Source organism: Acytostelium subglobosum (genome assembly GCF_000787575.1).
Source record: "Acytostelium subglobosum LB1 DNA, scaffold: scaffold23, whole genome shotgun sequence".
Taxonomy (NCBI): Eukaryota; Evosea; class Eumycetozoa; order Acytosteliales; family Acytosteliaceae; genus Acytostelium; species Acytostelium subglobosum.
Genome location: NW_012236510.1, coordinates 35714 through 59744, shown reverse-complemented (window position 1 = coordinate 59744; position 24031 = coordinate 35714). Strand labels below are relative to the sequence as shown.

The 24031-nt window shown below is 43.3% G+C and overlaps 13 protein-coding genes across 13 annotated transcripts; 7 read left to right on the top strand and 6 right to left on the bottom strand.

Annotated features, from left to right (window-relative positions):
- Positions 1–42: 42 nt before the first annotated feature.
- Positions 43–1128, top strand: SAMD00019534_095690 (hypothetical protein; the record flags this gene model as incomplete). The annotated part of the gene is made up of 3 exons (XM_012895036.1): positions 43–52; positions 114–533; positions 644–1128. The coding sequence occupies 3 exons, from the start codon at positions 43–45 to the stop codon at positions 1126–1128; spliced, it is 915 nt and encodes a 304-aa protein (XP_012750490.1).
- Positions 1129–1612: 484 nt separating this feature from the next.
- Positions 1613–3193, top strand: SAMD00019534_095680 (hypothetical protein; the record flags this gene model as incomplete). Its single annotated transcript, XM_012895035.1, has 3 exons — positions 1613–1890; positions 1981–2740; positions 2816–3193. 3 exons carry the CDS (start codon positions 1613–1615, stop codon positions 3191–3193), a joined length of 1416 nt encoding a protein of 471 aa, XP_012750489.1.
- Positions 3194–3492: 299 nt separating this feature from the next.
- On the bottom strand, positions 3493–3651 carry SAMD00019534_095670 (hypothetical protein; the record flags this gene model as incomplete). The annotated part of the gene is made up of 1 exon (XM_012895034.1): positions 3493–3651. The coding sequence occupies one exon, from the start codon at positions 3649–3651 to the stop codon at positions 3493–3495; it is 159 nt and encodes a 52-aa protein (XP_012750488.1).
- Positions 3652–3922: 271 nt separating this feature from the next.
- SAMD00019534_095660 (hypothetical protein) lies at positions 3923–5377 on the top strand (the record flags this gene model as incomplete). Its single annotated transcript, XM_012895033.1, has 1 exon — positions 3923–5377. A coding segment is annotated over one exon (1455 nt), but the record flags the coding sequence as incomplete, so codon positions are not given.
- Positions 5378–5484: 107 nt separating this feature from the next.
- Positions 5485–7894, top strand: SAMD00019534_095650 (hypothetical protein; the record flags this gene model as incomplete). The annotated part of the gene is made up of 2 exons (XM_012895032.1): positions 5485–7266; positions 7346–7894. 2 exons carry the CDS (start codon positions 5485–5487, stop codon positions 7892–7894), a joined length of 2331 nt encoding a protein of 776 aa, XP_012750486.1.
- Positions 7895–7916: 22 nt separating this feature from the next.
- SAMD00019534_095640 (hypothetical protein) lies at positions 7917–9638 on the bottom strand (the record flags this gene model as incomplete). The annotated part of the gene is made up of 1 exon (XM_012895031.1): positions 7917–9638. The coding sequence occupies one exon, from the start codon at positions 9636–9638 to the stop codon at positions 7917–7919; it is 1722 nt and encodes a 573-aa protein (XP_012750485.1).
- A 173-nt stretch (positions 9639–9811) lies between these two features.
- SAMD00019534_095630 (hypothetical protein) lies at positions 9812–12028 on the top strand (the record flags this gene model as incomplete). The annotated part of the gene is made up of 4 exons (XM_012895030.1): positions 9812–9868; positions 9933–11053; positions 11118–11431; positions 11493–12028. 4 exons carry the CDS (start codon positions 9812–9814, stop codon positions 12026–12028), a joined length of 2028 nt encoding a protein of 675 aa, XP_012750484.1.
- A 108-nt stretch (positions 12029–12136) lies between these two features.
- On the bottom strand, positions 12137–13949 carry SAMD00019534_095620 (hypothetical protein; the record flags this gene model as incomplete). Its single annotated transcript, XM_012895029.1, has 4 exons — positions 12137–12267; positions 12333–13032; positions 13332–13578; positions 13651–13949. Coding segments are annotated over 4 exons (1377 nt in total), but the record flags the coding sequence as incomplete, so codon positions are not given.
- A 47-nt stretch (positions 13950–13996) lies between these two features.
- On the bottom strand, positions 13997–14250 carry SAMD00019534_095610 (hypothetical protein; the record flags this gene model as incomplete). Its single annotated transcript, XM_012895028.1, has 1 exon — positions 13997–14250. A coding segment is annotated over one exon (254 nt), but the record flags the coding sequence as incomplete, so codon positions are not given.
- A 148-nt stretch (positions 14251–14398) lies between these two features.
- Positions 14399–17736, bottom strand: SAMD00019534_095600 (hypothetical protein; the record flags this gene model as incomplete). The annotated part of the gene is made up of 5 exons (XM_012895027.1): positions 14399–14836; positions 14905–15336; positions 15395–15681; positions 15747–17507; positions 17592–17736. The coding sequence occupies 5 exons, from the start codon at positions 17734–17736 to the stop codon at positions 14399–14401; spliced, it is 3063 nt and encodes a 1020-aa protein (XP_012750481.1).
- Positions 17737–20657: 2921 nt separating this feature from the next.
- SAMD00019534_095590 (hypothetical protein) lies at positions 20658–21459 on the top strand (the record flags this gene model as incomplete). Its single annotated transcript, XM_012895026.1, has 3 exons — positions 20658–20813; positions 21057–21143; positions 21223–21459. 3 exons carry the CDS (start codon positions 20658–20660, stop codon positions 21457–21459), a joined length of 480 nt encoding a protein of 159 aa, XP_012750480.1.
- Positions 21460–21617: 158 nt separating this feature from the next.
- On the top strand, positions 21618–22028 carry SAMD00019534_095580 (hypothetical protein; the record flags this gene model as incomplete). The annotated part of the gene is made up of 2 exons (XM_012895025.1): positions 21618–21677; positions 21777–22028. Coding segments are annotated over 2 exons (312 nt in total), but the record flags the coding sequence as incomplete, so codon positions are not given.
- Positions 22029–22256: 228 nt separating this feature from the next.
- SAMD00019534_095570 (hypothetical protein) lies at positions 22257–23863 on the bottom strand (the record flags this gene model as incomplete). Its single annotated transcript, XM_012895024.1, has 4 exons — positions 22257–22494; positions 22563–22887; positions 22974–23025; positions 23147–23863. Coding segments are annotated over 4 exons (1332 nt in total), but the record flags the coding sequence as incomplete, so codon positions are not given.
- Positions 23864–24031: the final 168 nt, after the last annotated feature.

The window sequence follows — 24031 nt, the reverse complement described above, 5'->3', positions numbered from 1 at the left end:
GAACTTGGAGTTTTGTCACTTTCGCACTTTGTGAAGTTGGTGATGACCAAGGGTGTGTGTCATCTGATGTTCATCTTCATTCATTCACAACACTTCATAACAATATAATATAGAATATAACAATATGGTTAGAGTTGGAAAGTTGACATTGACAATATATTCGGTGTTCATGGGCACCAACTTGTTGGCAACAGCACCATTGGACTTCTCGACAAAGTCATTCGTTGAGAGTCACAACAAGTCGTTCAAACAGGTGCCACATGATAGAAAGCAGTACTACATCAACCGAGCTAAAGAGTTGGGCTATGAGGACACCATCAACTTTGAAAAGTACGATGTCTACACGGCACCAGACGACACTTCCATCTACTCATTTGGTGATGAGAATGCTGCCATTGCCATCGTCTCTCCTGCATGGCCATTAGGTGAACGCGTCAAACCAATCATAGATACATACATAGCGTCAGGTGTCAAGACCACATTCAAGAATGACATTGCTTCAGTCGAGAAGTTAACATTCAATGACTTGGATAGTATGTTGGTGAAGTAGTTGTTGTTGATGTAGGATCATGATACTAATACGCATGTCCTAATCACGCACGCACAAACACAGAGGAACCATCAATTCGCAATCAATTAATAGAAGAGTACGGAATAGTACCGATTACAAAGGATGAGGAGGATGCTAGTATTGCAGTGCTCAACTCATCGATTAGACTACACACATCCAAAGAGAGGACAATATCCAATGTCAAGGTGTTCTTGGGAACATTCATTCCAATGCTGCTGGCATCGAGGTTTGCTCTGCAAGCCAGTTTCCCCATTGGACTGTCACATCTCATCGTGCCATTCATGGCGGTGGAGGCCAACAGCTACATGCGCGACAAGTCCCAGACCGAGTTGGTGTTGCGCGACGTCTACTCCAAGGCTGGCGCCACCCCATTGATCTCCTACAAGAGACATCTAAAGGCGCAGATGCATCTGAACAAGGTGACCAAGATCTATTCACTGCCCAGTGGCGACTCCTACGTCTATCCCTACAAGACAGACAAGATCAACATCATCGATAACATACTCAAAGAGAAGTCAATCTTTACTACTGACTTTGGTGATAATGATAAGCAATAACAACAACAAATAATAATAATAATAATAATGATATATTAGGTACCTTCTTTTGTGATCAGTTAGCAAGCAGTAACACAGTTCTGATTTATTGTTATTGAATGGTGGTCATGGGACCATGAATGTTCCAAGGAGATTTGGGATGGCTCGGACTTGCCACACCTGACGGTGACGTTATGCTCGAAAAAAAAATCAAAAGGTAGGTTGTTGGTAAAACTGATCAAAGTGATTGTATGATTGCCAATGTGGGTGTGTTTTTGAATAGTCCTTGACATAATCTGATTGTTCTTTGATAAGTCTGTCCTCCTTCAAATATATTCAAACAAATAATTATCTATCAATCTATCTCTTTATTATTATAACATTCATACCATATATATATATACGATACTAATATAATAATAATATATATATATATATTATATAATTTAAATCAACATCTTTAACAACAAAGTATTAATCTAGCAATAGTATAAATAACAATACAATGGGAAAAGATGTAGAGAGACAACCTCTCCTCGCACCAGACGAGGATAGTGCAATCGGAATCGATAAGTCGTTGAATAACAGCGATGCGTCATGTAGTCCAATCAAAAACAAGAGCAGATGGTGGACGTGTGGATTCGACATCAAACTGCCCACCCTGACACGTGAGTCAATGATCATCCTGCTCTACTGCACTCTCTACGTTGTCTCTGGTGTAATCAACAGTGTCTTGTTGAAGTTGACAATGAATTCATTCTCAAACTATGGTTTCTTCCTCAAGTAAGATATATATTTAGTCAAGTCATGTGATTGATTGATTGATCACACTCACTCACACACACATACAATCAATCAAACAAATATTTTTAGTCAATTGACCAACTATGGTTATATCCCAGTGTTTGGATCAGTGGTGGCTTATAAGATAGTGTTCACCAATGATATCCCCGCAGAGACACGTGCCTTCCCCAAGTACAAGTTCTTGATCATGGGTGCTTTGGACGCCGTGTCGGGTTACTTTGTCATCATCGGAGGTATCAGCACGTCGGGACCACTGCAGCAGCTGCTCAACCAGGCGATCATCCCCATCACTATGATTGGCTCGTTCTTCTTCCTGAAGACTCGCTACTCTTGGGTGCAGCTGCTCGGCGCCACCGTCATCATTGGCGGTGTGTTTGTTGCGTTGGTGCCCTCGCTGTTTGGTAAGGGAGAGAACTCTGGCAACAAGCCATTCTGGAACCTATTCTATCTGATCTCCATGATTCCGATGGCTGCCTCCAACGTCTACAAGGACATTGGTTTCCAGGCCGTCGACGACATGGATGTGTGGTACCTCCAGTTCTGGGACAACACGTTCCAGGGCATCACAGGCACATTCCTGTTCCCAATCAACGACATTTTGCCACCACCCGCCACAGTCAAGTTCTCCCAGGTTATCCCATCGCTTAGAGACGGTGCCTACTGTCTAAGTGGAATCAACTCCATCACCAACATCACCAACCCAGGTTGTGCATTCGACCCTCCAGCTCACAGCATCCCATGTGACAACTGCCACAACGCCTACATCATTATCATGTGTTACATGGCCATCAACATCATCTACAACGTCTTTATTCTTTTGGTCATTAAGGTATGTCCATTCAAATTGACTTTCAATCAATCAAATATTAACATCGCCAAACAAACATAATCCAAACCAATATAGCACGCAGGAGCAACAGTTTACTCTATTGCCAACACATTGAGACTCCCAATTGCCAACATTGTGTTCTCGCTCAGATTCATTGTGCCAGAGTCGATCTACCAGGCATTCTCAATGTACACACTAGGAGGACTGATTGTAATTCTAACGGGTCTGATCATGTATCGTGTCGGCTCCGTACTGAAGAGCAAGGAGGCTGGCGGCGAGGAGAAGGAGACTAGGGTCATCCCAGGCATGGAGCCATTCACCATTGAGGTCATCAAGCGGCCTGCCATCCTTCCCAAGACCACAGAGTACCATAGGAACCAATTCTTTGGCAAGCTAGGCATCAACGTACCAGGCGACAAGTACATCCGTTTGGATCAACAGAATAATATTTAAGTTTTTGAAGCGCTGCAATCAATCATCATACATACATAACAAACAACCAACTCTTTACAATTTACAACAACAACAACAACAACAACAAGAAGATATTGGCCCAACAGCAACAACAAACTTTGGTCTGGCTGGGCCACGACCATCCATCCACCACTTTACTACTACGAACACGAGACGCCACACCATGTAATCAATCAAATGCCCGCTTTAGCGTTGAGGATATACTATCCTTCCATCCAACTCCCCTCCATCCCCTACTTCCCTACTACTACTTTGAATAACAACTATAAATACAACTATTAATCAAACTCTTCTGAGTTACGAACAGCAACAGACACGTTCTTTGATTGAAGAGGTGGTGTCGATGGGTTGATCATGTCGGGGTTGGCCTTGAGGTACTCAACAACGACAAAGGCTGTCTGAATGTTGCCACGGTAGAGTGAGTGAGTCGTCTTCATTACTGCTGAAGCCGTTAAAAAATTCAAATTTGAATGAATCATTGTGTATTCTTCCTTTTTGTTTGATAGAGTTACAGATAAAGTACAAAGATATATATATATATAATCAATCAAACATGTCAAGATTCAATGTACCCTACATGTCTACACAACAAGCTGTCCAACAATTCCAACTATATAACTGTATGATCGTCTACATTCAATCAATCAAATCAAACAATCAATCAAATATTTGATCTAACATCATTGCCATACGTACATCGAATCAGACTTTAGTAGAACAGATATACCATGCTATTCAAATAGATTGAATAAGAGACTGATCGAAGATACATCAAACAAACGACTGATCTCATACTTGTGTGCTCAAGACCGCAACTCGGTCATGTTTGCGATCAACTCATTGTTGTCGCGAGCATATCAGGGCAAGCTGACACTGGTCACCAATGCACAGTATATAGAGAGGGGACAGTACTCGACTTGTTCACTGCTCGACGCTATAATATCGACTATCGTCACCTTTGTCGAGGACCCTGCAACATCGACCTACACAATGCGAATCAGCAACAACATAGAGATCGTCAGCAAGGTGATTGCGATATTGAGGAACGCCATCCTCCTCGCGCCCAATGACTCGACCATCGCCTCACATCCAACTGCACTCACTGCCCTTGTGCAGGTGATGCACTCTCACCTAAAGTATCGTCAGGGCTTGGTGGCTGGCGATCAGACCGTGCTCAGCATGTATGACGCCGCCATTGACAACACGCCACGCTACATCCTGGAGATCTTCTCAAAGATTGCAAAGAAGTTGCCGATGAAGGTACTCGATGAGCAGCAGCAGCAACAACAGCAACAGCAGGCACAGGTACAGGGTACATTTGCACAGAGCGACATTCAGTTCATGCTGTTTGACAATGCCAAACTACCGACACTGATCAGCACGCCACCTTACTTGGCACGTGTGATACTCGAGACACTGGACATGTCACTATTCACCTTTGACAATGACGATGCATTGCTCGCAGGCATGGAGGCGCTGGAGCTCATCCTCAGATCAAAGTCATCGCGTGAGCAGGCCGATATTGTCTTGATGCGTCCAATCTGTGACCCACTATTCGATATGATCGTCATCTCGCCAATTCAAACCAACACCGTACTTGCCTCTGATCCAATATCATCACCATATAATGTAGATACATACAACAACAATAGTAACACTCAACAACAACAACCTCAACAGAATGGTAACAACAACGAGTTGTTATCGATAACACCAACGCTGTCGACAGCGACCATTACACCAGCGCCTCAGTCACCACCCCAAACATTGCAACTCAAGAGCACACCAATCACCTTTGGAAATGGCAGCAACTTGATATTGAGACTGATCGAGTTGCTTGGTCACTCAACCAACGATGTTCAGCTGATGGCCCTGAACATCCTACTGCAGCTGTCGAAGCTGTCACAAAAGTCGAGGATCGTCATTGCACACTGCCCGGGTCTGGTGCGCCACCTATGCAATCTGCTCTCGTTCAAGACTGGTGAGCACAACCTGGAGATGGGCAAGAAGTCCGCCATGTTCCTCTCGTACGCCTCCAAGGAGCCACTGAACATCCCCGTCCTCTTGCCGTTCGAGCCACTGCTCGCTCAGATTGTCCTAAGTGACAACCCTCACACTGATATCATTGCCAACATACTGATCAAGCTTGAGAACAACAACAACAGTAGCAAGTGAAAGAAATAAAGCCTCTCGAGAAATGTCAACAAAGTGTGAACTTGTGGACCGACAAGGTCATTCGATGTTTGACTCGTTCGATCATTTACGTGATCATGTTACGATTGAAGAAGGTTATTACTACAGGGTCGTCATCGACATGGACGACTACACTCAATATATATAGATACTATACATCAGCATCATCACAACAACAACAACAACCAATAGTATATAATGGACTGAGCGTACCTCAGGAGCTAAGATCACTACAGGCAGCAGATCGTCGCAAGTACCTGTTACAATGCTCAGACAAACAGCTCGCACAGGATATTGTCGATATGAGTCAGCAGTTGGCAAAGAACACTGCACCGCATCATGCTCGTCTGTCCTCATTCTTGAATGTACCGCAACAAGAGGTCACAGCCTCACCATTCACTTTGAGAGCGGCAGCACTCGCTTTCAACTCTGGCGTCACATTCAATCATCATGAACTGCGTAAAGTGATCACTCCAATGGACGACTATGAGCGACTGAAACGCAAGGAACAGGCCGAACGTATTACAGAGAAGCTATCACAACAGTTGCATACGGGAAAGAAACAGCAGACACCTCAGGTCAACAACAAGAAGGGCGCGTCATCAAACAAAGGAATGAGCGAGTCGACCGAGCAGCAGATCGTGCAACGTGCCGAGCAGGACGAGACCACTTGTAGTGCATTGATGAAGACGGCACCCAAGTGGATGTTGGGCGAGCTGGAGATGCCAAAGTACAGCGCCTTTCACCAGGAGGACCAGATGGCCACCTACAACCCTAGCCACACATCAAAGTGGACCCCACACGAGTTGATACATCGTTGGTGCAAGTTCTATTGGAGTGATGGACAGACCAAGTGGGAGATGTACCTGGGCGCCAAGCTCAACGAGCTGATCCCTGTTGTTCACTGGCATGCTTTGGACGAGGTGCTGCGAGTCAAGTCCCCTCAACAATGGATGCAGATGGACTCGACACAACAGTTACAGGCGGCTGAGCAAGCGGCAGCCATGATCAAAGGAGCGATCACATACTTTGAGTCAGAGCTGGAGCTCTTAGATCAGGAGATATTCAAAGGACTCAACTCACTCACAAAGCATGGCATCAACAATGAGTATCATCATGAGGCCACCACCAAGGACGATGCAGTGTTACCATGGGACCAGCTCAACTCTGTCACAGACACAATGCTCTATGTCAAGAGTCACTATGGAAGGATGCAATGTGAGCCATTCATGGCGGTGCTCACATCACTCGAAGAAGACACTGACTATATAGCGTCAATTGGAGAGTATCGCAAGTTCATCGAGCAGCGCTTGGACCAGCTACTCTTCCATCCGGTGGCAGTCAGCGACAAGTCTGCCGTTGCCAATCTGGAGCATCGCACAAAGGTAGACCTGTTGCTACGCGAGGCCAACAGACAGTTCCAGGTGTACTATCAATATGGAATGACTGGTGACAAGGAGGCAGCCAGTGATCTGTCCAAGCTTCAGCATCTCTGTAGGACATTCAAGCGAGTGATTACATCGGACTTTATGCAAGAGGTCAGACACTATCTGAATCCTGCAATGATTGCCAATGGACTACCCAGTCTGGTACCCAAGTCAGAGACACTCACAGTTAGACAGGTGTATGAAGGTCTAATCTCTTGTGTACCCGCCACATCAACGATGCTTGAGTACTGTATCGAGAGAGGACTGTTGGAGATACCAGGTGTCAAGACAATGGATGGCCTGGTTGAGCAATTCACACGATCAATATACTTCTATCAGCGACTACCACTATACACACGCCTCCAGCAGTTCTTGGATGCACAGAGCATCAAAGTACCAATCATATTTAAACTTCTAATCGACTTGGAAGAGGTATGTACAGTCCACCCATCCATCAATCAATCAATCAATCAATGATAGACTGACAATGGACCATCCACCACATACTTAGATGATAGTCGTTCAAACAAAGAAACTGACAGATCATTGGATTGAAGAGCTGTCGGTGTATGTTGATGAAGAGTTGACAGGTGAGGAGATGGAGTCATTCACAATACTGCCATCTAGGTCATTCCAAATGATAAAGACCAATCACAATCAACTGTCAGAGGTGCATCGTGTGTTCTCAGAGGATATAGATGCAAAGGTACAAGAGATGGAGGCTACAATCAACAATAAGAAGATTTTGGAGCGTGAGTTGGCCAAGTACCATGAGGGCATCGAGCAGTTGGTTCAAAAGTCATTCGATCCAAAGCAATACCAGCACGAGACCATGTACCTCGTGGGCATATTCGAGGGCCAGATGTACGCCCTTGAGATGCCGATGGCCTGGGAGAACATATGGAATGTGTTGCAAAAGAACAACAATGGTCTAAAGTATGCTGATCTCCGAAGGGCAGCCTCCGCTGATCAATCAAAACTCGATGAGAAGTCCCTCATTGCCACCCTGTTGGACTTGAATCAGTATGGTGCTATTGGATTATTCCCAAAGATTGAATAAAGTACCAAATATATTATTGTTATTATTGAGGCATCTGCTTCGTCAATGGTTGTTTGAAGCTGAGTATGGCGTAGTTCCTAGGTGAGATGGTCTCTTCAAAGATTGGTACGATGAATGATCGCAGCGTGGATGTTTGGCCGGTGACTTTCTCGGTATGTTGGCGTGACTCATCCAGGAATAACCAACGATCCATGACGATGTATGACTCGAGTACGGGCGCAATCAAACCTCGTAGTAGTAGGAACAATGATATCTTCTTTTGGTCATTCTCATACTGATGGTAAATCTCCATTAGTTGGTCCAATGTTGGCAATGACCTGTTGTCATGCACTCCACCACCATCCTTTCGTTGTTTGTCCAATTGTGATGTCATTCGTTTCAGTGCACTCTGTGCATATAGTTCAAACGTTGCAGAGTTGGCACGAGAGATACAACGAATGGTGAATGAGTGATCTGCGCCATACAATCGAATGAGTGCTGTCTCAAAGATCACACGGAAGAAGTGTACCTTCATGCTGTACTTGAACTCGTTGAGTGAATATAGTTGATCATCTGATCGTGTGCCATATGAGAAGTCGGACGCCTCGCAGCTGAGCTTTAGTGCGGCAGGCCCCAGCTCCACCAGACCTCGTGCGCTCTCTGACAGGAACTGGTATGAATGACCTGGTATCCTGTAGTAGCAACAACCAACATCGACCAGACAATTGACTCTGTTGCATTGTACATAGTTTGCAATCATGGTGGAGGCCAATGTACCGCAGGTGTGCAATCCAATCATCATTATCGACTGGTATTGCTTGGATGAATCGTGTTTGGCCAGCAGATTGATAAAGTCATCATTCTTCATCTCTGGCGATATCATTGCGACACACATCTTTGGACCACTGATATCCATCTCATCCAACAATGCCTTCCTCTTTTCCAACTTTTCCATCTTCTTCCTATCTGCCAACTCTTGTTGTTGCTCAGGTGTAAGTCTTATCTTTATCTTTTTCTTTGTTATTGTTGTGGTCTCGTCGTCTCCCTCCACTATCTCCTCCTGAACGACATCTTTGTTGTTGTTGTTGGTAGTAGTTGTACTTGACACCACATTTAGCGCCTTCATCCTTGCCGATACTCTCTCCACCTCTATCTGATTCTGTCGTTTGATTGCACCACCAATGAATGATTCTGAACAGTCGATAGCAGTAAGGCTGTGATGATATTGATGTGAGAGCACTTGAGTGAGGTATCCCTCGCCTGAACCAATGTCAACGATCTCGTCTGGTTTCATGATGATTGCGACACTGTCCACCAACTCTGCCATTCTCTTGATCTCGTGTATCTTTTTCTCTGACATCTTTAGCTTGAGTGATGGCAGAGCAAAGTCTGGCATCTTCCAACGTTGTTCATCTCTTTTCACAGTCTTTGGCATCCATAGTCGTTTGGCCTCAGTGACAAAGGTCCTAAGTGATTGTGGCCATGTGTCCTTAACAACATCGGCCGACGCGAACCAAAGACACTCTGTATCGGTCATTGATAGTAGAGGCTCATGCCACTCGACTGGCACCAATGACCATACATCATTGAGAAAGAAGTCAATTGTTCTCTCCCTATACAGCCAACTATATTGATTGATAAATAATGCCAACTGTTGAATATAATGTACAGGAGTATCATCCTCTTTTAAGAAGGCATCAGGTGCATTCCAGTGCTTCTGAGTATAACTACCTCCATTCAAGTAGTCGTCAAGAAGTTCATCCATTGTTGTTGTGTGTTTGTATCTGTTTCTATGTGAGTGTGTTTCTGTTTTCGTTCAATGTCCTTCTGAGGATGAAGATCTGAATTCTGAAATTGTACTGTTTGTTTCACCAATTTCATTCATTCATCTTTGTTATTATTACATTACATGTTGTATTATTATACATATTTAAATCAATGAGCAATCATCCTCATATAGTTCACAATTGGAAAGTAAAGACTTTCAATACATTCGTATGTATCTTGATAATGTTACAAATAATCAACATTCCCTAACAACAACACTTGACGACAACAGACATTTTGTGATCACTGTGCAGGACTTCTATGGGGCTTGTGCTCACAAGGCTTCCAATGTGTTGATTGTAACTTCAAATCACACTCTAGATGCACATCACAGGTCACTGTACAATGTAGAGTGCAACAGGATCGTCCAAACCCTGGAGATGGTAGTTCATCGTTTGAACCAAACGACACAATCGCCAATGTAGATCTGTCGATTAGAATAGCACCACATCGATTCAATCTCTCATCCAAGGGTCTCAAGAAGTTCTGTAACTACTGTCGTGAGACTACTTTTACATCTTCCGATACATGCTACACATGCATCGACTGTCGCTACGTGGCTCACGACGCCTGCAGAGACAAGACCCCATCCAATTGTCGTATCACATATCATCGCATCATCGACTCGCACACATTATCAAATGCTGATCGCAATCGCGATGAATTCAATCATCACCATTGGATTCAGGGCAACCTGAAGGAGGTCAAGCCTTGCATTCATTGCAATGAGAAGGTGGACACGTCCTTCTCTCTGGCGCACTTCAAATGTGCATGGTGTCGCAGACATGTGCACAGCAGCTGCATCGACAAGCAGCAGATCCAGTGTGACTTTGGTGACCTCGCAGAGTTAATCATCCCACCATCGTGCATCTCCCTGTTGGACACATCCAGCTACAACAACCACGACAAGGAGCATGTCGGTCCAGTGCAGTGGAGACTTGAGGCCCCACTTCCAGCCAAGGCCCTACTCATCTTTGTCAACTCCAAGTCTGGTGGACAGCTGGGCAAGACCTTCATGCGCAAGTTCGCTTCCCTTATCAACCCAATGCAACTGATTGATCTGATACATGACGGTCCAGACCATGTCATTCAGATAGTCCAGCGATACCTAGAGGAGAACCCAACTGAGATGGAAAAGATACGATTCTTGGTGTGTGGTGGCGATGGTACTGTTGGATGGCTACTACAGGCCCTCAAGAAGTACAACATGCCACCCATACCAATTGCCATTATCCCACTTGGAACAGGCAATGACATGTCTAGATCACTTGGATGGGGACCAGGCTACAGTGGACAGCCACTGACATCTGTCCTGAAGGATATCTCCGATTCAAAGATGACAAAGTTGGATACGTATGTGATCTCGCTGACTGATTTAGAGTTTGACATCAATCTAATTTGATTACCCCCAACTTAGATGGACAGTTGAGATCAATGAGGTAGAGAAGGAGTCTAGATCAATCGTGATGAACAACTATTTTAGCATCGGACTGGATGCTGACATTGCCCTTGGATTCCATGAGGCAAGGAACGCAAATCCACATCTTTTCAAGGGTAGAGTTATCAACAAGCTGTGGTACGGCAAGATAGGTCTGGAGGAGTTCATGACCAAGAAGTTCCCCCTGATGAATGAACTACTCGAGATCATCATCGATGGCAAACCACTGCAGTTGGATAAGAACATCCAAGGAATCATGATCATAAATGTCAACAACTATGCAGGTGGCGCACGTCTGTGGAAACGAGTCAAGGGTGCGTTCAAAGAACAAAAGATTGACGATKGGCAAACTAGAGGTCGTGGGCGTGTCGAACCTCCCTCATCTCGGCTCCATCATCAGTGGTGTCATGTCTCCGTTCAAACTGGCACAAGGCTCGCACATTGTTTTGAAGCACAGAACAAAGAAGCATCCAACTACCGCCATGCAAGTGGATGGCGAGCCATTTGGCATAGTCTCCAGCGACATTACCATTTCTTTCTTGGGACAGGTGTCAATGCTGTCACACAGAAAATTCGAGACCAAGTCCTCACCAATTGTAGACAGCATTCCAGTCAGTCCAGTAGGATCACCCAGCTCTGACATCCAATTGGTATCATCACCACCACCCAGTGCCGTCCAATCGACATCAACAACCGAGACGGTCTATGTTGTGACCCCAACGATAAATGTTGATAACGTATCAACATCATCAGAATCAAACACTAGTACACAAGGATCAGTGGTCAGTGTCTCATCATTGTCTAATGAACCAGAAGTGACCATCACCACAACAACTGGTAACACCATCACAACAATGAACCAAATATCAACTGAGGAGCTGGTTGACTGACCAGACTGTACAATAGGAACTAAGAGATGATAATTATTATTATAATGTAGATAATAGATGATTGTGCCAGCCTGTATTAATTGGGTACACACTTGTAATTATTTAATTATTACCACCAAATACCATAGTATTTGATTGTCTGTATTCTTTGAGCAGGAGTCGGTATTGATAAGGGAATGAACTATCTGATAATTGATTACCGAAAGAGTTGAGTAAATGAGATATAATGTTCTTGCCAACTATATAAAAGAGAGAATGAATGTTAGTGATCACTGTACTGATTGCAGTAGTTGTTCACACTTACCATATTTCAACAGTCTAAAGTGAGGTCTGACTGTTGATAGGATTCCAATGCAAGTTGGAGGTATTTCCGATGTGCCAAGGAGTCTTCGAAGGAATATTGTATCAGGTATCACTGATGACTCGGTCAAAGTGGTGGTTGAAGTGTTCTTGAGCTCAAGTCGGTCGAGTATTGCCATCAATTCAACCAGTGGACTGAGGAATCTCTGAAGAATGTGATACTGATGAATGAGGTTGACATGTTCACGTGACTCTCTATTCGATGTGTCCAATGAGGACATGACAAAGGCAGAGAGCGCTTCGATGGCCCAAACAATTGGCTGTGTGTTGGACATGCACTGTCTGATCTCGCACTCATAGATGTCAAACTCAACGGAAATGCCAAGGAGTTTGTGTAGTCCATGAAGCAAAGTTGTGGTAATGTCCGTCGCCTCCTTCTGGTTCTGCTGTTGCTGCTGCTGTTGTTGGTAATGTTCTGGTGGACATTGAAGTTTGTTGATGACATCTGTCATCATACGCTCATACTCTTGAACAATCTTGATGATGGATGGAGACTCTGCCATTTGCTTCATCTCATTGAAGAGATAGGAACGTCTACCCTCTGAGTACTGGCTGAGATGAAGGAAGTCTCTCCATGCGTGGTGTTGAACCAATGGATCAGATGAACCAAGTCCTTGCAATAAGAACACATTGTTATTCTCAATGTTTATCTTAGTGAACTTGTCGGTTATAAACTTGATATTCTATTTGGTCAAGTGAATGAATGAGTCAGTATTCAACAACAAAGTTGATCCAAAAGGTGCAATTGATGATTATTACCTTGGTAAAGAATATCTCATAGAGGTGTACTCTAAGGAAGTGTTGGTAGAACAGTACCAACGAGTAGAGCCAAACCTTTGATGCGAATGATATGATTCGAAGTGGGAATGTCCTAAATAGAGTTCTAGAGATGTATGACATTAGTGTCATTGTGTATACACATTCAATCCATCAGTACTACTTACAGGAGTATGATACCATAGAAGAATGTGGCTATGGCAAGGTAGAATGAAGTGTAAAAGGCAGTCCAGAAGTTGGAGTATATGGCAGACTTGACCTGTTGCTTCAATGAATGCTGTTGGAGTTTGGGGAATGACAGAATGTACTCAGAGTACGAGTAGGTCCTGTAGAGTATCGCACCAATGATCGATAGAGATACGATGAGGAAACAGTAAAAGAATGGATTGCTATATACTTCGCATTGGGCAATACTAGATTGTTGTTATCAGATTGTTAGTTATGCATATGACTAACCTATACATGGCGGCAGTGATGACACTCACCCATTTCCATTAGGAAGATCGACACAATTGATTACAAGACGTGGCCAAAGAGAGAATGAGTTGGTTCTCAGACTAAGTAGGGAGTAGAGGAGGAATGGCTGACTTGTGAATATCACTGCGATATACATTATGTGATAGATGGAGAGTATGGAGAACATCTCATTGAAGGATGCTGGTACTTGACGATAGACACCAACTGTTTTGCTATAGCAATAGTTGATACCAAGTTGAATCATCGTTAGAACTATGTTTAGTAATATATTGTAGTCTATAGATAGAGTGAGTGAAGAGATTAATAATCATGTGCTACGTGACAATCGTGATGTGATCCAGTCGATTGAATGACCATGATAACGTACTGCTCGAGAGTATAAGTGACAAGATGGTCATCTGTATAAAGTATATTAAGGAGTACCATGAACAGTATGATAAGAATGTCCACTTCCTCCATTCATCTATCCTCTGTTCAAAGTCAGAGGTTAGTTTACCAACAACAGAGTGAAAGTCAACATATTGATTACTGGACTTTGTAAACTGTTGTTGTTGCTGTTGTTGTAGTTGCTGTTGTATCATGATATAAATATATGTATGTATGTATGTATGTAATGAAAGAAAAGACAATAATAATCACTCAATCTTGGAAGTCATCAAACTATCAGGTACCTAACTTCGTCTTCAAGGCGCCAATTTGACTCGTTCAAAACTCAAATTGAACTTCAAACATTCTTTAATCGTGTCCAAGCCCATTCTACAAAGTTGGCTGTGCAGGCTCTGTTGGTTTTGGTGGATATACCTTGTTAAAGTCCTTCTTATGTCTGGAGACAACTAGGAGTGGCTGAACACTTGGCGTTTCGTTAAAGGCAATGTCAAAGACGTCATTGTAGTAGTCGACCAGATAGACGGTGAAACCTTCCTTCACATAGTCAGGTATGTCCTCTAGCTCCTTCTTGTTGTCCTTTGGCAGGATGATCTTTTTGACACCCTCACGCTTGGCTGCAATCATCTTCTCTGTGATACCTCCAATGGCAATCACCTTACCAGTCAGTGTGATCTCACCAGTCATTGCCACACCAGGTTGTATTGGCTTGTTCAGTGCCAAAGACAGCAACGATGTGGTCATGGTGACACCAGCCGATGGTCCATCCTTTGGAGTGGCTCCCTCTGGTGAATGAATGTGTACGGCATTCTAAAGTTAAGAAAGGAATATTAGTAAACCATCCCAATGAAAGAGGGAATGATGATGATTTTCCTTACATTCTCAAAGAATTTGCTTGATGGGTCCACCTGAGCCAGGTATTGCTTGACGTAGGTGAAGGCTATATCTATACTCTCCTTCATGACCTCACCCAATGAGCCAGTAGTCTTTAGACCTGGTGCCTGTTGGAACCTGTCCACAACACTCTCCACATAGAGCGGCATGCCTCCATTCTCTGTCCAGCCAAGACCCAATGCAATGCCAGGTTGAGGTGTCTGATAGTACTTCTTGATCCTGTACTTTGGCAGACCCGCATACTCATCCAAATTGCTTGGAGTGATATTGATCACAGATGGCTCCTCAGTGACCATCTTGTAGGCCACCTTCCTGAATATCTTCTCGATTGTCTTCTTGAGATTCCTCACACCAGACTCCCTGCACCAGTATTCACACAGGTGCTGCACTGCCTCTGTTGATATATTGACTCGGTCCTAATCGTCGTGTAGGTGTAAGAATGAATGAGTTGATAAGATACAATGATGTACATACCTCACCAATACCAGTCTCAGCACGGATTGATGGTATCAAATACTTCTCGGTGATCTTGATCTGTTCTGTTTGGATGTAACCATTGAGCTTCATCACCTCCATTCTGTCGAGTAGTGGCGCTGGTATCGTGTGTGTTAGGTTGGCAGTACAGATGAACAACACCTTGGATAGATCGTATGGTATGTCCAGATAATGATCCAGGTAGTTCTTGTTCTGTTGAGGATCAAACACCTCCAACAAACTTGAGTATGGATCCTCATTGAATCCTCTTGCTACCTTGTCAATCTCTATATATATATAATCAATGTTAGAATCAATCTCCAAGGTCTTTGTAGAATATTAATAAACATACCATCAATCAATATTACAGGGTTTGAAGTCTTTGTTAGTTTGAGTGCCTGTATGATCTTTCCAGGCATGGCACCAACAAATGTTCTTCGATGTCCTTTGATCTCAGCCACGTCACTAATGCCACCCACCGAGAATCGATAAAATTGTCTACCGAGGGCTGTCGCGATTGATTTGCCAATCGAAGTCTTTCCAGTGCCTGGTGGTCCAACAAGTAGAATGATCTTGCCACCAACTGATCCACGAAGTTTACCAACGGCAATGAAGCTCTGTATCATCTCCTTGATATCATCCAGACCGTAGTGATCGTTGTCAAGAACAGTCTTTATCGTTGGGATGTCAAAGTTATCGATCGAGGTAATGTTCCATGGCAATGACGTGATCCACTCGAGATAGTTCCTCGTGACGTTGTACTCTGCTGACGTTGGCTCGATGCTTGCCAAACGCTCCATCTCATCGTTGAACACCTTGTTGGTCTCCTCTGGCACCTTGAGCTGTGACCACCTGGCCTTGAACTTCTTCTTGAGCGTCTCCTTCTCGTCCTGGTCCAACTCCAACTCTCGTCGCACCAGCTTCATCTGCTCGCTCAAAAAGAACTTCTTCTGTTGCTTCACTGCCTTGTCCTCGATGTGCTTCTCCATGAGTGCATTGAACTCGTTCAGTTGTAGTTGCTTGACCACAAGGGAGAGTACACGCTCCAGACGTTTCTCAATGTCAATTGAGCCAATGATCTCTTGGCTCTCCACTGGCGTGGCAGACTCTGAGCAGATGGATGCGATAAAGTCGGCCAACTTGCCTGGCTCCTCCATAAAGCGGAAACGAGACACACCAAAGAGCATCTGGAACTGCGAAGAGAACTGCGAGTCGGGATACATTGATGAGAGTTGTTTCACCTTCTTGACCAACTGGAGTGTGAGCGCACGCACTTTGACCGGGTCTGACTGGGGATCCATGACGTCGGGCAGATAGGTAATTGATGCTCGTGGCAGCTCGTAGGGTATGGGCTGAGGTGAGAGTATGACTGCGTCTGGAACAGGTGGTGGTTGATTGTCGATTATTGGTACTGCATTCTCACCATTGTTGGGAATCGTAACAATTGGTTGAGGTATGGATTGTGTCACTGGATCAGTGGGGAATGCTGATGTAGTTGTCTCTGTTGTTGTTGTTGTTGTTTTTGTTGTTGTCTCTGTAGTAGTTGTGGTTGTTGAATCAGTTGTCGTCGTCGTATTCTCTATTGATGTTGTGTCTGATGATGTAGGGATGTCTGTGGGAGTTGCAATGACAGGTGATAGCAATTCATCTAGTCTTATCCTAGCAGCACCAATGAGGTATGGCTTCTGAGCGGATGACTCAACGGAGACGAGCACTCCAATAGGGTTAAGCTGTGACATTGAGGTGAGCTTGAACTGCTTGGTGTCTTTGCCCAGCGTCTCCATCTCTGTTTGATTAACAAAGAACAGACCAATCTCCTTAGGTTGTCCCATTCGCTTGTATTCGTCCAAATCGAATGGAAGCAGTGCTGATAGTGAGCCAGGGTATATCTGTGTCTCAAACACAGGGTAGATGACAATCTCTCTTGGCACTGGTACCCATTTGGTACCTCCGCTTCTATCATCCACCTGTACAAAGTGAGGTGTAGCTGATGATGTCTGAGGTCGTTGGGACGATGAGACAGTCTCCTTCTGTTGTCCAGTACTGCTTGCATTTGGCTCTTCAACTTGTTGATCCTTATTGTTGTTGTTGCTAGGTGTTGTTGAATCACCATCTTCATTGTTATTGTTGTTATTGTTATTAGTTGAGTAGTATCTATTTATATTGTTATGTTTACTATAGTTTTTTAGTAACAAACATCTACTGCTGTTGTTGTTGTTGTTGATCCTCCTGTATAATGGACTGTTTGCTAATAGTGTTGCAGAGGCATATCTCACTTGTGAACCAGAGGTAGCAACCGTGTTTATTGCTGCCAATGGCAATGAAGATAGTCTTCTCAACATCTCTCTCTCTCTTTCTCTCTTTATCTCACTTGATTATAACTTCTCACAATGACAAGAGAACACTATTCTGGAGTGGTGATGGTGTGTTTGAGAAGTTCACACTTGATCATGAAGTTCAACATTGAATCAATCACAACCCGTTCCATTTATTTGTATGATTATGATGGTAGATCCATACCATAGTTGTTGGTGCATACAACGTCAGTGTTATCATTGGATTGATCAAACTTTGTCTGTGATACACCAACTAGATCATTCTCTTCGATCAGGATCGTGTTGCTCTTCTGACAGATGTAGAATCCAGCACGAGAACTCATCATCGTGTTGCTCTTGACCGTGATGTTGTTGGTGCCTGAACAGATGCATGCAGTACCTTGGGGCAGGTCAATGTTGTTCTCATGCACATCTATACCATTGGAGTACCACAACTGGAGACCACAGCTCGATGTCTCTGCACTCTTGCCCAAGATCACATTGCCTTTGACCTTTCCAAGGTTGGTGTTGCAGAAGAAGATACAATTGGCAAAGTCACCATCCAATGTGTTGTCCTCTACTGTGGTCTCATTGCCCCCACCAGTCTCATGTGATGGTTTGATGATGATACCATATGGTGATGATCCAATGATTGTCTATACATTTGATTGATTGGTAAGTGTTTGTTGATCAATTGAAAGATAAATAGATGATACTAACATTGTTCTTAATATGACCTCTGTTGACACCATAGAACTGAATGGCACAAGCTTCAGACTGACCAGCTCTACCAGTGATATGTATTCTGTTGTTGGCTACTGTAATCTCAGTGCCCCTTTCAATGATGGAGGCGATCGATGATCCCTCAATATCATTATTGGTCAACGTACAGTTCTCTCCAGCTAAAGTGTAATGTTCATTTGTTAGTTAGATGTTATTACCTAGGTTCTATCCTAAATGGTACTACTACATACTCTCTGTTGTCAATGGATAGTCCCAATCACCTCTCAGAGTATTGTTTGTTGAATGTAATGTTCGTGGACACTACATATCCCTCTGGACCAGAGTTGATACCATTGCGAGGAGTGGAGCCCGGCTTGGCAGAGATAAAGTTGTTGGCTACAGTCACATTGGAGCAACCAAAGAATCCTACTCCATCACCGTAGGAAATACTGCCACCGGGTGTACCTATCACATTGGTGATCTGGTTGCCAAGTACCTTGATGTTGGTGTAGGCCAGGTTGTTGTCTGGTTTGTTGCTCATCTTGAGTTTGCCAAACACCAGACCCTGGTTGAAGTTGTCAATGTTGCAGCTCTTCATGATGAATCCATTGCCCTCAAGAAGAACCGCAGAGGCACTCAGAGAGTTAATGACGAGGTTGCTCATGTTGACAGTGTCCAACACAATATTGTTTCCATTCAATACGAATAGGTACTCCTTCCAGTTGATAAAGCCAACAGAAATTGGGGGATTGACCCAACCAGCGAAGTTGGCTACGAACTTGGCATCACTTGATCCAATGATTTGGACATTGTCCTTGGTAACACATAGCGGACGAGTAATCAAGTATGTACCCTAATATACTATGGTTAGTATTTTGTTTGTTTACTCCAAAAGGAGGTAGAGTACTTACTGGTGGTATCCTGACTTGAGGGGTAGGGAAAGTAGTAATATAGAGCTCAACGGCATTTGTATCATCATGGACTCCATCACCATAGGCACCGGGAATTGGACTGATTGGATCCTTGAAGGAACTGTGTCCAACTTTGGGTGATGTGGTGTGTTGTTGGCTTGGAGATGTTGGTGTGTAATGGTGGTGAATATGATGTGTCACAACAGTTGGTGACATTGGAGGAGAGTATACATGAGGTGGACTGAAATATTGAGGTTGTTGTTGTTGTTGAGGAGGGGATACATAATGTTGTTGTTGTTGTAGTTGTTGTTGTTGTTGATTACCGTATTGAGCATAGTTTGGTCTGGGTTGAGGAGGTAGAGCTCTATCAGGTGATTGATTGTTGTTAATGTTTGGATACAAGTTGGATGGTCTTTGTTGGCTTGGGTTTCCATTGTATTGATTTCCAATATTAGGGTATAGTCCAGGTTGATTGGAGTATTGTTGTGGTAGTTGTTGTTGCTGAGCAGGTGGAGGATAGTATCCTGGTTGAGGTTTGGATGGTCTTGGAGGAGGTACAGGTGGAGCTTGTTGTTGTTGTTGTTGATAGTAAGGAGGAGGTTGTCTTTGTTGTTGTTGCTTTCTTCTTTGGTCCTCATCATCATCGAATATTTTATTAAAGAATTGTTTCATCTTGGTAATATTCTATTACAATATACTATAAATTCTAATACAAATATTTAATAATTATATCTCTTGTAAATAAGAATAATAATAATAAGTATATATCCAACCTACTTACTTATTATGACTGACTGGACCTACTACTACGCTCAGACGACTGAACACCACACTTTTAAGTAGTAGTCCATTGTCCAATTAATATTGTGGGGGTATTGGTTGGTTGGGTTGGTGCTGGGGTTGAGGGGTTGGTTGAACCAGGGTCGACACACAGTTGTTGTTTTGCTCATACCACGAGGATGAATGACGTTCAGAGGAACCCGGCGCTGCAATGGGTGGGTGATAGAACGTAATTTAGGATTGGTTGGTTTAGATAGATAGTTGTGAGTTGTATAGATTGATTGGTCATCTCGAATCTACAATCAGTGTTTATGTTATTAGAATGATGTAGAAAAATACTGTGCCTTTACAAAGTGTGAGAGTGATCCTTGTTCAATCAACTTTCTAATCACAACTAAAAGAATCTGATCAATTCAAAACAATTCAAACACGACTTTGGGATCAGGTCGACGTCATCGGTGTTTGAAGGTAATAACCACCTCTGTAATTAATTAAATTAAGAATATCATACAACCTACAGACAGATAAACGACGATGGGACACGCACACACTAAACTTACAAAGACAGAGATACAACAACTCTGTACTATCTCATCGTTCAACAAAGATGAACTGACCAATCTGTTTGAACAATTCAAGAAGTTCGACACTGACTCTAATGGTGTACTGGATCGCAATGGTATCTATCTATTGATCATCAATCACCATGTTCATTTACTGGCTGACTGACTGACTGGCTGACTGACTGACTGACTAACTGGATGAATGTAACACCATACAGAGTTTGTCTCCTACTTTGAGTCGCACCATCCTCATATTAGCTCAGACCAGCTGAGTATCATCTTCAACCTGTTTGACACTGATGCTGTATGTAGTTGTTGTCATGTATCAAATCGATCCAACTAAACTAACACGCTGTCTCTCTCTATCACTCAGAGTGGATCAATCGACTTTAAGGAGTTGGTAGTGTCAATGTCAATCATTGGTAAAGGAACACCAGAGGAGAAGCTAGGTTTCATGGTATTTATCTATCATTATGAATGAGAGTGTCCAATGAGTTTATATCTAACCATCGATCCAAATCAATAACATGTACTAGTTCGACGTGTATGACAAAGACAAGAGTGGCACTCTCGAGGCAAGTGAGATCGATGACCTCTCACAAACTATGGTCAGTGTTGGCAAGGAGATTGGAACACTGGACGGCGATATCAAAACCTTTGTCGACAAGCTTCTCCAAAAGGTGGACGTCAACCATGACCTCTGTATCACACGTGATGAGTGGATATCACAAGGATCAAAGTGTCCATCTATTCTAACTTTGCTTGGTCTCTAATTGTGAATGAATGAATGAATACACATCAAAGTGCCATCACTTTTTTCGTTGTGCTTGTGACCAAACAGAATCAGAAGTTGATCGTCTTTTTGCCTTGTTGACAACAACTTTTCTATCTATCTCGTCTCTTTACATAAATAACATATATAATAACAATCATGTTTGGTTTACAATCATTGTATAATGGTCTATGCAACAGACTGTTTGTAAATTCAAATGTATGTCTATTGTATTGAAGAAGCAGCAGAATCTAGAGCGATTGCAGCTGAAGGGCATTGTGTCTAACATCAAGTGACGACACAACGATGATCAAACAGAACATAGTATCGAATCAAATCAGAACACTGTACAAACACAAGTCAAAGTCAGCATGCAAGAAGAGATTCCAATTGACCAAGATAGGACACGTCAAGTTCCATCCAAGGTCTAACCCTGGAAAGGTCTACTACGTTCAAGGCACAGCAGTCAACAAGACATTCAAACAAGTTCTATTCTCTCAATCATACACTAAGCCTGCATTTATATCAAACAGTCAATGTTCATTTGAAGTCACAGATGTTGTTCAACATTAGATTACCTAAATATATATATAGATAGAGCGAATAGATAGCACTGCAATAAACAACGACAAGATAACAAAGTGTTGCAGTACAAACAGATGCGATCAGTTTTGGTAGACCATTCCATCAAACTGACTTCTAGGATAGGAATATATATTCACTCACACAAATAGATGGAATGATTGATTGCTTGGCCGTCATCGTCGTCGTTTATTATCTTCTGAACCATGGTTACACACCTTCATGTGACTCTACTGAGTACTCTACCACATCGTTGTATTTGAACTCGTAGGAGAATACAGACTTTGGCAGGTTGAGTCTACCAACGATATCCTTGAACTTGTTTAGGTTGTTGTGATACACTATCCTGGTTGGGAATCGGTCATAGAGAAGGAATCCTCGGAGTACCTTAAATGTAGCTTTGAAAAAGAATGTTGGATGTATCACGTGTAGGTCTGTCAGTTGTTTAGAGTATCTATATAGAAGTAAATAACCTTGGTTAGTATATGTTGTATATGTATTTGTATATATACCTTTACATACTTATGTTCAACAATGAGTAACAGTTTCTTTAGCCATGCCATCTCTGGTAGTGGTACTGATGACATGTTGGAATGGAAATACATAATGGAGAACTCTCGTTGTGCCAGACCTTCAAAGATTCTGATAAAGTAGAGCAACACACTGTCCAGGTCATCCCTTGATGGGTCCATATGTGAACCAATGACAACGACGATCGGTGAACCATCTGAAGATGCCACCTGATAGATAAAGTTCAATCTGGCAATGTTGGACAGGTCCGTAGTTCTAGACCTATCCAAACAATCTTCATACATTGATTGTATCCTCTCTTGTTCAACTTGTTCAACTGCGGTAGTGTTATTCACCAATAGAGAGTAAGTTACATGTCCTTGTTATCTCTATTATCTCTCCGCAATCAATCCTAGTACATACCAGTTCTATTCTCGATCTTCTTCTTCTTGATAATATCCGGATCTTCTTTCTTTCTTTGAGGAGAATGTCCTCGATGCTATTGGTGATGTGTTGACAGTGAGCGTGAGAGTAGCCTCTTGTTCACCTTCCTTATAGTGATCATCAAAGTTGCGGAAGAGAGCAGTGCTCAGTGTAGTGTCTTGAGCACGTAACCTTCTCTCCTCAATCTCTTTCTCACCAAACTTGTTGCCACAGTCCTTTGGCAGTGTACGTTGTGCCAGCTGCAGCTCTGCCTCTGTTCGTGGGAAGTAGAGAGGCATCAACTTCTTGTAGGACTCTATATCAATCTCGCTCTCTAGACAGAGGATGACGTTTTTGAGGTGCTGTCCATGCTTCTCCAAATGTCTTCTGATTGTTCTGAGTGCTACGTGTGTGCCCAACTCTGAGGGGAACTGTCTGCTCGACGTGTGGATGCATGAAAAGGCCATAGTGGAGAGGTTGTGCTCGCTGGACAATCCCAACGCGGCACGATAGCAAGAGTTGAGGGCATTCTCCGAGGCGGACAGGTACTTCTGATTAAAGGTTGGACAACAGGTGTGAACGACGTAGCGGGTCTTGAGGTTGCCACCACTGGTCATCAACACCTCACCAATACGACACTCGCCACCAGCCTGTGAGATCTCGTTCGGTATCTCTGGTCCACCGAGACCAAAGATATATTGAGCAACGCCATTGCGCTCAGAGAGCGACGAGTTGTTGGCATAGACGATGGCGGCCGTATCCAGTCTCCAAACCTCTCCAATCCACATGGTGATCTTGGCATTGATCTCTGGATCGATTGAGAACGGTGATGTCTTGTGTACTATCGGTGTTGAATCCATATCGAATGGATTGATCTCTTCGAAMCGGTGTCACATTGTTCCAAGTGGTCAGAGTCTTGTACGATCTAGACCATGTGTTGCTTGATGCTGTTGCATGGACATCCATAGTATTGACTGATTGTTGACTTATATAAATATTTAAATATATTGATTATGTATGTTTGTTTGATTGAAAGAAGTAAGTAATAGTGTGTGACA